This window comes from Syngnathus scovelli, chromosome 16 (assembly GCF_024217435.2).
Source record: "Syngnathus scovelli strain Florida chromosome 16, RoL_Ssco_1.2, whole genome shotgun sequence".
In the NCBI taxonomy this organism is placed as follows: domain Eukaryota; kingdom Metazoa; phylum Chordata; class Actinopteri; order Syngnathiformes; family Syngnathidae; genus Syngnathus; species Syngnathus scovelli.
Window position 1 is genome coordinate 379,767 of NC_090862.1, and position 12,211 is coordinate 391,977.

At 48.1% G+C, this 12,211-nt stretch overlaps 3 protein-coding genes and 1 long non-coding RNA gene across 6 annotated transcripts in view; 1 reads left to right on the forward strand and 3 right to left on the reverse strand.

Annotated features, from left to right (window-relative positions):
* The window catches only part of septin9a (septin 9a), a 26,899-nt gene extending 21,689 nt beyond the window's left edge, over positions 1 to 5,210 (reverse strand). For 2 of the 3 annotated variants that reach the window (XM_049745288.2, XM_049745287.2), the window contains exons 1-2: positions 4,859 to 5,209; positions 49 to 102 (exon numbers count right to left, since the gene is read on the reverse strand). Coding sequence is in view for 1 of the 3 variants with exons in the window: in XM_049745283.2 (XP_049601240.1) it covers positions 49 to 102; positions 4,859 to 4,880 (76 nt within the window). In the remaining 2 variants the exon portion in view is untranslated. Of the gene's footprint in view, positions 1 to 48; positions 103 to 4,858 lie in introns of all 3 variants that reach the window. The other variant, XM_049745283.2, reaches the window with a different exon arrangement.
* On the forward strand, positions 3,758 to 10,933 carry LOC125983763 (uncharacterized). Its single transcript, XR_007486799.2, has 2 exons — positions 3,758 to 4,035; positions 5,358 to 10,933. It is a non-coding gene; the product is annotated as an uncharacterized lncRNA (long non-coding RNA).
* Positions 6,301 to 9,434, reverse strand: LOC137841031 (uncharacterized). The gene is made up of 7 exons (XM_068653344.1): positions 8,979 to 9,434; positions 8,661 to 8,892; positions 7,983 to 8,581; positions 7,498 to 7,660; positions 7,092 to 7,427; positions 6,903 to 7,015; positions 6,301 to 6,721 (listed from the first exon to the last, which is right to left on the reverse strand). Exons 1-7 carry the CDS (start codon positions 9,234 to 9,236, stop codon positions 6,626 to 6,628), a joined length of 1,797 nt encoding a protein of 598 aa, XP_068509445.1. The 5' UTR covers positions 9,237 to 9,434; the 3' UTR covers positions 6,301 to 6,625.
* On the reverse strand, positions 9,590 to 12,203 carry LOC125983762 (elongin-B). Its single transcript, XM_049745309.1, has 4 exons — positions 12,050 to 12,203; positions 10,661 to 10,795; positions 10,450 to 10,558; positions 9,590 to 10,345 (listed from the first exon to the last, which is right to left on the reverse strand). Exons 1-4 carry the CDS (start codon positions 12,050 to 12,052, stop codon positions 10,233 to 10,235), a joined length of 360 nt encoding a protein of 119 aa, XP_049601266.1. The 5' UTR covers positions 12,053 to 12,203; the 3' UTR covers positions 9,590 to 10,232.
* Positions 12,204 to 12,211: the final 8 nt, after the last annotated feature.

The window sequence follows — 12,211 nt, forward strand, 5'->3', positions numbered from 1 at the left end:
GAGAAATAATAATAATAAGGAGACGAAAGCACGGCAGGCAGCACTTACCAGGGCTGAGGATGTCTTTGTCTGTCCTCCTTGATCGCGCGCTGGATGACCGTCCTGTGAATACACAAGAAAAATCATTTCCCTGCATTCTGTCCTTTGGGGGCAATTACCCCCCCCCCCCAAAAAAAAAAAAAAAAGATGACGCGTCAGTAAGCCCTCCTAGATGGTACATCTGAAGAATAGGCCAAAAGATTCCCACACTCAAAGCATCCAATTGAAAGCATTCCCCAAAGAGTTATCCGTAAATATAGTCTAGTTGCGGAGTTGACAGCACGCAGCTGCAGCCACAAATAGCACCGTGCCAATACTTTACTACTCTTCTTGCGCCTGGCTCTGCTTATTTGTACATCAAAGCAAAGCGCCGCCATCGCCGCCATCGCCGCCGCCATCGTCGCCGCCATCCGTGCAGTCTACGTCTGTAATTCCAACATGTGTTGATAAGGTGTTGTTTCGGCACCCAAGTGATGTAACACACCTCCATGCCGGCGCTGAGAGCAAAGTACCGACAGGCCGGCCGCTCACTATGTTTCTGTCAGTCAAACGTGTGCGTGGAAATGAGCGGCACCTCGCTATGTATTTCACTTTGCATGCTTGCGTGTGTGTGTGCGTGCGTGCGTGCGTGCGTGCGTGCGTGCGTGCGTGCGTGCGTGCGTGCGTGAGCAGAAGAAGAGACTTTGCTCACCTGCTCGGTCTTGTCTGAAGCGACAAACACAAATCCGGGCAAACACACACTTAGCGCAACTTCAAGTCATTTCCCGCCAAGGGGATGGATGGATGGTTGGATGGATGGATGGATGGATGGATGGATGGATGGATGGATGGATGGATGGATGGATGGATGGATGGATGGATGGACGGACGGACGGACGGACGGACGGACGGACGGACGGACGGACGGACGGACGGACGGACGGACGGACGGATGACTGGTTCCCCTTGAAATGGATTTGCAAAGCTCTTGGTTGGTTCTATTTGCCCAATGACAATGTGATGTAAAACGGAGGTCAGTGGAGTCACATGAGAGGCACAAAAGAGGCAGTGTTCCGACTTGCAGAAAAACACACAGGCATATTTTCAACATGAATGAACGCCTGCCTGTGTGCCATTGCTTGGGGCCTGCCTCACCTGTTTGAAGTCCATTCTTGACGTGCGTGCGTGCGCATGTGTAGCACATCAGCACGCACTTCGCTACATAGCTGACTAGCTTTCAACTTAGAGACACAGAAACAACAACTATTGCAAGGAATGAGCTCGCTGGCTGCTCACATTCCTGCATCACCCTTAATTGCAATTGCTAGCTATTGCAATTGCAAGCTAGTATAATAAGAAAAGAGTAGATGAGAGTTTATAAGAGTGTCTGTGTGTGAGTGAGCGAGCGAGCGAGCGAGCGAGTGCATGTGTGTATATACGTAGTATGTGTGCATGGCCTGGACAAACATAGCAAGCGCTAAGTGATTGGCCTCAGATGACTAGTGAAGATAAACAGAGGTGACGGGCTGCAGCACTTAGTCGCACTTGAAATACAAAAGCACTCACTCACGTTCTGCACACACACACGCACGGACGCACACACGTACACACATACACATCTTGTGAATGAAGGCAAAGCAGCAAAGAATGGAGGAGTGCCTTGTCATTACGCATGCTGACATTTTTTTTATACAGTATTTCAATGCGGTACAATTTTCTTCATGTTTTTTCGGACAGTATGTTTAGAAGCACGCCGCAAACATTTCACAACAGCGCTCGCAAATGAGGCGAGTGCAGACGACAAGCGTGCGTGCGTGCGTGCGTGCGTGAAACAAAGCGAGACAGGCTGAAAGGTCGCACGCATGCACGCACGCACGCACGCACAGCCCATTTGTCAAAGTTGTTTTTACATGTCGACCTGGATGCATTCCTAATGAGTGAGAACCCCACCAAAACAAACCCAACAACGCACATGCACATAAGCTAACTAGCGGTAGCTTAGCCAGCAATGTTTTTTTCAAAGACTCATTCACTGCCAATGAGGGCTATAGACGTCATGTATCAGGCCATTGACGGCTATAGACGTCAAATATCAATTTGAATTGGACTGGCAGTTAATGAGTTAGTGCACGCTAAATTATGCGTGGCTAGTAACTAAATTTACGACTTCACAGTCACCCTTCTTAAACTATCTTGTTGCTTGTAGCTCCAGCTAGCTAGCTAGCTAGCTAGCGAGCAGCTACACAGACGAGGAAGGCTTTCATCCTTGACTCTGAACTCCACTGCTGCACACACCTTTCTGTACAGTACAAACACAACGCGTCTAAAAATATGCGAATCGAGAATAGCAATAAAGCGGCCAATAAAACAACGTGCACAAGGCAGATAAGGATCGGGCTTCCTTTTCGAGTCACTTAAGACGTCCACCGAGGTTTATGACTGTCCACCTCCCTCCGGAAGCGTGTGCTTGTTCGCAAAGTGATGTCAACATGCTTTTAACCAAGGTAAAATAACGCACCTAGTTTCAAGTAAACAATCTCGTTCATACTCTGAAAGCCTGCGGGTGCATCCATCTTGTAATGCACACATGTAAGATGTCAATGTTCTGCCGTAGATCAGAACCCGCCATTATCTTTTTACGGGCTCCCTCTGGGCTTGGAGCCAACCTACAACTATCCGTGCAAAGCTGCGGCCGCATTCTTTGCTGCTAATAATAAACACACGAGGTGGAAAAAGGCTCCACAAATGATTGTAGTATTCACATGGCATCATTTTAAATGGAGGTCAACTTAAATCATTTTAATCTCTCTTTAATCGCTTTAAATGGAGGTGTTTTAACTATTTTGCTTATTTGATAGGGGGAGAGTGATCAAGTCGTGCACCGTCATTTCTATGCGCATGTCCAATGCATTCCATCATTCTATTATCCACGGGCGAGTCAAGTTGAAGGTTAGGCTGTCCGTCCGTCCGTCCGTCCATCCGTAGAACCACCCACCCATCCACCCATCCACCCATCCATCCATCCACCCATCCATCCACCCATCCATCCATCCATCCATCCATCCATCCATCCATCCATCCATCCATCCATCCATCCATCCATCCATCCATCCATCCATCCATCCATCCATCCATCCATCCATCCATCCATCCATCCATCCATCCATCCATCCATCCATCCATCGGCATGTGGAGCCAGATGACAGGGCAAATACTGCAAGTGTGTCGCAACATCCTTTTATAGCTTGACTTTCATGTTCCCATATAACAATAGCTTTGGGCTCCCACTTCAAGTGTTGTATAAACAGCCCTAACGTGAGACAGGAAGGAGGCTTTTGTCGTGCACCTGGAGGTGCATGTTCATGTTTGTGTGGAGTGGAGTGGAGTGGAACAGAAAAGCACATACCACCAGTGTTTGGGAAATAGGTACTCGGAGTGTTTGTGTGCATGCACGTGTGTGTGTGGAGTTAGTAAGTCCTGTATACAGGTTACTCATTGATCCAAAGCATGGGGAGGGGCTGAGGAATCATTCATGCAATTGCACCCGAGATAAAGAATTGCATTTTAGATATAGGCTGCAAGAAGTGGAAAAGGGGAAATCGGGTAGAGCATCTGATCAGGTTGCTGCTCTACTCTATTGACTGCCACGTTGTGATTACAATTGCACAAAAAGGAATGTGGCACCTGCACACGCATAGCACAACACACACACACACACACACACACACACACACACACACAAGGAGGAAGGAGAAAGAGTTGGCATGAGCCAACTTGCACTTGGCTCCAATGGAAAAGTGTCAAACGCTCGATTGCACAAAGACTCTGGGAAGAGGAGCCCGAGGAGTGCGGCATTCCACAGGATAGACCTTGTGTACATTGGACTGAGTTGGAGCTTAGCTGGAGTAGGAGGAGGAGGTCAATGAGGCTCAGCGGATGGGCGCGAGATGAGGCAGGAGCGGGAGGAGGAGGAGGAGGAGGAGGAGGAGGAGGACGAGGGCTGGCTGATATGAAAAGGTGAGGCGGAAGATGGATGTCTCAATCAGGATGTGCGTGCGTGCGTGCGTGCGTGCGTGCGTGCGTGCGTGCAGACTTTGTGGCACTTGTCGTGACTGACAAGGTCGTTTTGTTGTTGCGAGCTTTCATTTTTAATCCTGGAAACTTTTCACTCTTATGACGTGTAGCCGTCCAATACTCAAGTTAATTGCATTTACTGCCATCTAGTGGACGAGCGTTTCATTGTTCACTAGCATCGAATAATGATAATAGCCGTAAAAGCGGATATTGTTGGGAGTAGTTGGGCGAAATAGATTTTTTTTTTTTAAAACAACTACTTGACACTGTGCCCCAATTCATCACTTGAATAAATAAAGAGTATGTATAACTTTTAGAACCTCAGGAACAAAACAACAGGTGACCCAACTTAGCAGTTGAGTTGTGAACGCCTCGACTCAAATAACACTCCCACTTAGTGGCTGTTCTTATCTTGTGTAGTGGGTGCTAGAGTTTCTCTAAAGCTGCCCTTCATCGAAAGAGAAAGCATTTTGAACAAAGTGCTCCATTTCGAGTTTGCAAATCAACAAAAGAGATGAAAGAAGCTAAAACAAAAGAAACAGATGATGCCTATTACTTTCTGCAGCTGGCTTAAATAAATCAAGTTTAGCGGCTGCACTGGTGAGCAGACATGATGACTTTTGCAAAGCTAAACTTTACATTCCATCGTAAAAGCCGGTCAACATTTCAATACCAATCTGGGATAAATCAGGGAGTGGAAAAAAAAAAAACAGACAATAATAACAACAACATAACGTCAGCAGCGGTGTCATCATCACACATTTACCTGTGTATAAAGATTTCTTCATGGTGGCAGGCGTTCCCTCCAGTAATCTGTGAGATGAAAAAATGTTGGGGTTTTTTTTACAATCTTTTTCCCTCCTGACTTCAACTGGACCGTGTTAAGTTGCCAAGCGTATTCCAGTCCACTGCAAGCCTCTCGGGAGCGAGAAGAAAAGAAAGGAAAAGAAAAAGACAGACGGTAATGGACACAATCACACCTGCGCTCCTGCGTCATGACGCACGTACGCACGTACGCACGCACGCACGCACAGCCGGCCGCCCGCCCGCCCATGCGGCATGTGCAGGAGTGGTTTGGCTCCCCAAACGTTCAGCTTTTCCATGTTTAGGAGCGTCACCTTTGGTAGTTCATCCGTCCATTCAACATGATGTGATTAGCATGCAGATGTGTTGGAAGAAAAAGACATGGGTGTGTGTGTTGTGTGTTGTGTCAACATTCACCTGTTTCCACCTGCTGACTGAGGGGCCTTTACTTCCATTTCAAGGGCAAAACAAAAGAGTCTGGAGTTATTTCAAGGATGAAAGTCTAGCTCCACCACTGCAGGTACAGATCAAATGAATGGCGGGAAAGGTTTGTCACACCTCTGACCGTATCCAAGCTCAAAATGAGTTGAGTCACATCTTCATTTGACTGCCAGCATCTGGCTGCTGATTATCTCTTACAAAAGGTACGTACGTATCTTGCCCTCAAATTGTCATTTGCCGTTTCCTGTTACAAGTTATGGCAGGCTGCAGCTAGCCTGTGCACAATGCGCGTTTGTGGTATTTATGTTTTTTGGCCCCTTGGCTGTGAAGAGCGAGCGAGCGAGCGAGCGGGGGAGCGCGCGGGGGTCTTGGTTTCCGCTTGCTCAACTCAAGACGTTGTTGTTCTTGTAACACTTAAGCCACCAGCTTCAACACTTGCCTACGGCCCGTGCAGAAAGTTCACAGCTTGTAGCCACAAAAAGTGCTGCAAACGCGACGAGAGGTCGCTTTGGTGACATTTCAAAGTTGACTCCAAAGCGGCCACCTGATTCTGTCCGCACGGTGCACAGATGACTGTCGTTTTCGGCGGTCTTCGCTCAACATTCAGCAGACATACGTACGTAACTGGGCTGATTTTGCACCCCGTAGCAGATGTCTGCAACATTTTGCGGGACTGACTCATCGCCTAATGCGTCCACACAAGCCGTTATGTACTTTCAAGTCAAATGGCCACGTTAGAAAAATAATGCTCCCTTTTGATTGGCAAGGAATCATTTCTTCAAAGAATGATGTGAACACTCTTTTGCTCCCCAAATATTAGGGAATACTTCACTTTTAATGGTCAATTGCCCTTAAAAGTTTACACCCCCCCTGCTAAATTGGATCGCAATTGCGCATTTCAACTTTGAAGCCCTGATCAAATGTCCTGTAAGCGTGTGTATAAATGACCCTTTTAGCAGCCAATACAGAATATTGTTTTATTTCAGAGAAAATGACAAATGTTTGGGATTGGAGTTAATCAATAGAGTAACCCTCACACAAAAAAAAATCAACATTTGATTTCCTTCTTTTTTAAGGTTTGAATGCAGAAAGATGCCCACAAAGATTACAGGGTGATAAATCACAAGAGCAGGTCTTGCATTAAGTTCACTGAGTCATTATTCAACATTTGGAATGTTCCTGAGTGAGGTACAGTGCAGTATCAGTCATAAATGGAGTCTTTTTTTTTTTTTTTCCCGTACCTAATGAAATGCACAAGCAAGTTTTGCCATTGACTTCTTTGTTTTTTTCAAACAAGGCGTCTTTCATCTCGCAGTGTTCCACGCATGTCCTCGTAGACATCATTGGTGTGCCGTGGCCTGTAGTTAGTGCGCCACTTTTTGATCTGAAATGGGAGCAATATTTGGAACTCGGCTAAAGTGAGCGACACAATTAATGGAAGCATGAATCCTCCATAGGCACATTTTACGACAGTCTAGTGAGTTTGTGTCTCCGAAAACAACAAACATTTGTGTTGAAACTACTCGTGGCAGCAAAATATTTGCCGCACGCACGCACGCACGCACCTTGGGTCCGCTCCATAGGAGGAAGGCGACGAAGACTCCAAATAGCACAGCAGCCGAGACCACAACCAGCCCCACAAGTAGATTTCGGTTTCCACTGTCACACTGCTGCTCATCTATTATCCATACGTATGCACATTGGAAATCAATGTATTTAGGCGGCCGGCCGGGCCCGATCGTCGTGACGCTCACCTCTAACGACCAGCGCGGCTGGGACGTGCGGGTCAAAGACTTTATGTTCTGACAATGCGTCGTCAAACCACTCGTGGACACACCGGTACAAGCCGGTGTCTTCTGAGGTCAGGTTCCAGATGAGCACGTCTACATTTAACAAGTCTCCCTCTGCCCGGAGCCTACCGCGGAAATTCTGAGCGATGGTGGTGTGTTGGGCCGTCTTACTGACAACGGGAAAATCCTTCTCCCGGCCTTTAAACAAAGTCACGAGCGTTATCGGGAGCGGTTCAGAAAGCTTGCATTGGATGGACGCAGATCCGCCAACGGGCCTCCACATCACGCCGTTGCCCTCCACTGAGACACACACAAAAGAATGACATTTGTAATCACGAGGTTCCATTCTCATCTCAGGTGCGAGTCTTACCTGTTTGAGTTGTGCAGAACAAGCACAGGACGGAGAGGAGAGACAAGCACGCGGCAGACATGTTCAGCGGAGGGAGCTCGCAAGCCGCACTAACAAATGCATCCACCCACAACACCTCTTTGAGCAGCAAACAACATCCTGTCTTTTTGCTCGCTGAGGTGAACTGAAACACATCAGCCAAAAAAAACGGGATCTCCCCTATTCGTGCTTGCAAAATCATCTTACAAATACAATCCAATAATCAACACAAACTAGAGATGGATGGATGGATGGATGGATGGATGTCCAGCCTCCACGTAGGAACCTTTCGGACATGAAGGGAAATTTGCCATACAGGCAGACAAATATTTGTGTGATGGCAAATAAAACGTTTCTCCCAGAAGCGCTCACAAATTGCCAGAAAGCAACATTTGGGCGACACCATCCCGCAGGCGTACACCCGCCTCATCCTCCTCGCCTTCTCCATCTTGACTAAAGTCTCCCACCTCTTGGAGTTCTCCTTGAGGCACGTGACCGACGCCCATCAGCACGTTGTGGAGGACGCAGGCGCTCAATGCCACGGCTCTCGCTTGCTTGTAATTTCCCACGTCCAGCCGCCGGAGTCTTCGGAATCGTCCCGTCAGGTCCGCCACGGCCCTGTCCAGAATATGAAAGTGTGGCTCCAGCGCGGCGTTGAAGCGCCGCTCCCTCGTCCCGCCTCGTCCCGGGTAGGGCGTCAAAACGCGAGCCGAGAGCGGATATCCGGCGCGGGCCACCAGCACCGAATCCGGAGGCATCAGGTGAGATTCCCGCTGGAGTCGAGAGGCGAGCGCGCCGCCTCGGTCCGAGTCCCGGCTGTTCCCGATGCGGCAGTGGATGAAGCGTCCTGTGCGGTCGCACGCCAATTCAAGATGGAGCCAAGAGGAGGGCCGCTCTTCCGTCTTCTTGGGCCTCTTAGAGGCTTCCGGCTCACCGCTGTCTTTACGCGACGGCATGCGGATGGGGATACGAGCGTGCCCCAACACTCCCAGCACCCGAGGGAGGCGCCGGCCTTCTGCTGCCCGCTCTTCAGAGAAAGGGAAGAGAACAGCCTCGACCTCGTCACCTGTGGGGGACAAAAACATCCAAGTCACCATGGGCCGGATTTGTATTTGAGACGGCAAGGTTGCTTTCCACTATCTGACCTAGGGGCCAACGGATATGGTCATGCTGCAGCGTGTTGATACACTGGCAGAAGAAGAAAAAGATGCGGTGGATGTTGCCTTTCTCCAAACGGTACAGGCTGGACAGAGTGCGGTAGCTGACATGGCTGGACAGCAGGCTGAGACACAGCGGGACTGTCTGGGACAGCGACAGTCGGGCACGGCCCGCTACACGGCTTCGGGATTGGGCGTTCCGCAGGAGGGCTGTCACAGTCTGAGGGAGGACGGATCGTGGAAGAAGACAAGATTGCATGGCACTTTGCTATGATATGCTGTCTGATAAGGCGCTCGCTCGCTCACCTCGACTGCCTCGTCGTCCCCCCGCCCCTCTTCTGACACTTCCTCCCCGGTACCGGAGGATGCGGCGGCGGCGGCGTCATTCCTTGGCGGAGGTTCACTCGTTTGCTTGACTTTGTGGATCAGGTCCGCCTCCAGCATGTCCTCCACGGCCTGGTCTAGCCGCTGGTCGAGCTCGGCGGTGGATAGAGGCTGCCAGTCCCGCTCCAGCAGGTCCAGGACAGAGCGGCACGCGGCTAGGACACAGCCGTCGGTGTCCATTTGTTCAGAAAATGTTGGACCGGCCGGAAAGCTGTCTTTGCTCGATCCTACATTGAGATTGCTTTCAAAAGAAACACTCACTCACTCACTCACTCACTCACTCACTCACTCACTCACTCACTCACTCACTCACTCACTCACTCACTCACTCACTCACTGCTGCGCCGTAGCGTTAGCCACGTGGCTAAATGCTAACCGATGCGGCGTTCGGGGACAGCACAAAGTGGGGGAATTGCGAGTACTATTGCAGTAAACAGTGGGCTGTAGTGTATTCAGGGACATTTCAATTTTAACTTTAGACAGTGGCCCAAAGTAGATCAAATTCCAACATGCATCCACCATATAGTTGCACATTTACTTTTCAAGTGTTTATTTCTTTGTTTTAACTCGAGGGAAAAAATCTGCATGAATGTATAAATAGTATACAAGCAAAAAAAAAACAACAACAAAAAAATTGACCTGTTAAGATTGTGGGGTAAACAATGGGGCTCAAACGGGGACAACGAGCGTACATTTCTTTAGTCTAAATATCTCCAGCCTGCTGATTAAATGGGATAAAAATGTGTGCCAAAGAAAGGGGTGAATCCCTAATAGTTGAATCAATACAAACCAAAGCGTAAAAAGGTCTCTCCTGCTCGACGCTGTCATTGAAGCCACTAAAGTAACCAAAACAATAAAATAAACAAAGCACACGCTCACAGTGAAGTAAGGCAGCTTAACGACAGCTCCAACAGAAAGAATCATTAAATAGGAGGTACAATGCTTGCTTGCTTGCTTGCTTGCTTGGTGTTGAGCAGTGTTAACAGCGACCAGTCGGGGCTGTAACAACGTTTTCTAGCATGCACACAAACGCACTGCTCGCTCGCTCGCTCATACAATAAAAACAACAAGCCGTCTTTTTGCTTCTGTCCAGTTGAAGATCTTGTCGTCCATCCACTTCCCCAAATTCTCCCCGCCCTCACCCCCACCCGTGGATTTCCTGCGTGCCCCCCTCCCTCACTGAACGGCTTGCTCATTGGCTGTGCTGCCCGAGTCCTGCGGCTTCATGACGTCCGGGAGCTCAGGAGGGGTGGAGAAGGGCTCCATCCTCAGCTGCTCAAATGAATCATCTGTAGGGAAGACAAGTGTGTGTGTGTGTGTGTGGGGGGGGGAACTTAAGACCACCACACACGCACGCACGCACGCACACAAATATCGACGACAACGTTTTTACCGCCGAGCCGGAAGGCTAAGCCCACGGTGCCGGGGGACTGAGGCCGCGCCGTCTGGTTGGTGAAGCCGCAGTTTCCGAGCGTCTGAGTGTCGTCCAGCTCCGTGTCATCCTGGACAAAGTAGAATTAAGTGTCACCTAGCTGTGAACAGCTTGTGTTTCTCCACCAAATATCCTAGAAATGAAAGTTGTCTTTCTATCTTGGTCAGTTTACCTTGTAGAGCCTTTGGTCCTCTGGTGGCCGCTTGAGGATGCCTTCCACAATACGCTTCAGCTCGTACACCGAGGTGGACTCTTTGGCGTCGGTGAAGATGGTCGTCTTGTGACGCCGGATCATTAGGAACACATCCTGGCGGACACGAGACAAGATATCGACCCTCGTTCGTGATGCATTTTCTTTGGCTTTCTTGTATATCCATCGCACGAAATGGAGCTTCCAATGGAAAAACAAGATCCCACACAAATAAATGCGGACTTGCAAAACCTATACGAAGCCAGCAGGTAGCAGTATTTCACGGCAAACCTTACCGCTCCAGTAATAGTTTGAATTCTAGTTTTCATTTGGTAAATGGATATCCTTTCATTATTTACAACGATTTTAAAAATGAAATACTATCGAAAAGTATGACATGTATAAAACATTGATTTTCAATCTCAGAACATTTCTTTTAAAACATTGAAAGTACAAATACAAAATACATTATTCTGCGTTACAATAAACAGTGTCGGATTTCGTAGAAATGTTTGCTCTTATAGGTGACACATAATATACAAATACTTAGTACATATCTTAATGTAAATAAAATGCGAAAAAGAACTTTAGATAGTAAAATCACGCCATTAAAGTTAGACAATATCAAAGTTAAGGCTAATTAGCTTAGCACGAAGCTAACGCCGTGTACTCGGCAACTCGATAGGGACAACTTCACCAGCGGCAGCTATTCGATCATACAGCATTGTGGAGCGTAATTGTATCAACAATAAAAAGCGCTTGGATAAAAAAAATCTAAATATGTCTTTTGATGGACTACCGGCGTTAGTAAGTGGATCGTGACGAGCTAAAATGCTATTATAGCTTAGCCACTCGAACACACACACACACACACCAAGCTAAATTTAAAGCAGCTGTTAATCTCAAGATCCTTTTTCAAACATCTCGACTCTGCGTTATGTGGCTTTTAATGCCTCGCTGGTCAAATCTTGTTATCAACAAAACACTGTTTGTTTAAAAGAAAGCGCTAACTAAGCTGACAACTTGAGCTAGCTAGTTTGTTGTGTTAGGCAACGATTACATTTGGACACTTGTGCAGAATCGGCTCTGTACGCCAAAACGCTTTTACCAAGCATTCTCACTAAGGAGTGATTTATCAAGAAAGCCATGTTGAATCTTATTAATAAGTGTCCAACAATGAGCGGCTACCAGTCGGTTAGCCAAACAAAGCCGGGCTTCTTGTGGAAGTCGGCTGGCTTGATGGTGGGTGACACACACACTCGCATCTTTGACGTGATTTTCAAAACACATCAGAAACATTCACCGCCTGACCAAGAGTTGTTTTGCCATCGAAGCTATTATCGTGATCAGCAAGTGTTTCAATTCACTCACCATGTCTAGCGGTCGATTGCACAGTGAGGGGAAGAAAAGGGAGAAAAAAAAAAAACGCCTCAACTGCACAGCGACAGCTGATGCGGCGTTCAAATTCTCAGCTCGCCCGTCGGAATTTCCAAGTTACCCCCCCCCCCGGGCACGGGGGGGGGGCGTCTTTGT

Coding starts and splice junctions, on each gene's coding strand:
- LOC137841031 (XM_068653344.1), bottom strand. CDS start 9,236: ATGGACACCGACGGCTGTGTCCTAGCCGCGTGCCGCTCTGTCCTGGAC. Junction 7,428..7,497: donor GTTCTGCACAACTCAAACAG/GTAAGACTCGCA, acceptor TGTGTGTCTCAG/TGGAGGGCAACGGCGTGATG. Junction 6,722..6,902: donor TCCTATGGAGCGGACCCAAG/GTGCGTGCGTGC, acceptor CTCCCATTTCAG/ATCAAAAAGTGGCGCACTAA.
- LOC125983762 (XM_049745309.1), bottom strand. Junction 10,559..10,660: donor AGGACCAAAGGCTCTACAAG/GTAAACTGACCA, acceptor TACTTTGTCCAG/GATGACACGGAGCTGGACGA. Junction 10,346..10,449: donor CTTAGCCTTCCGGCTCGGCG/GTAAAAACGTTG, acceptor TCTTCCCTACAG/ATGATTCATTTGAGCAGCTG.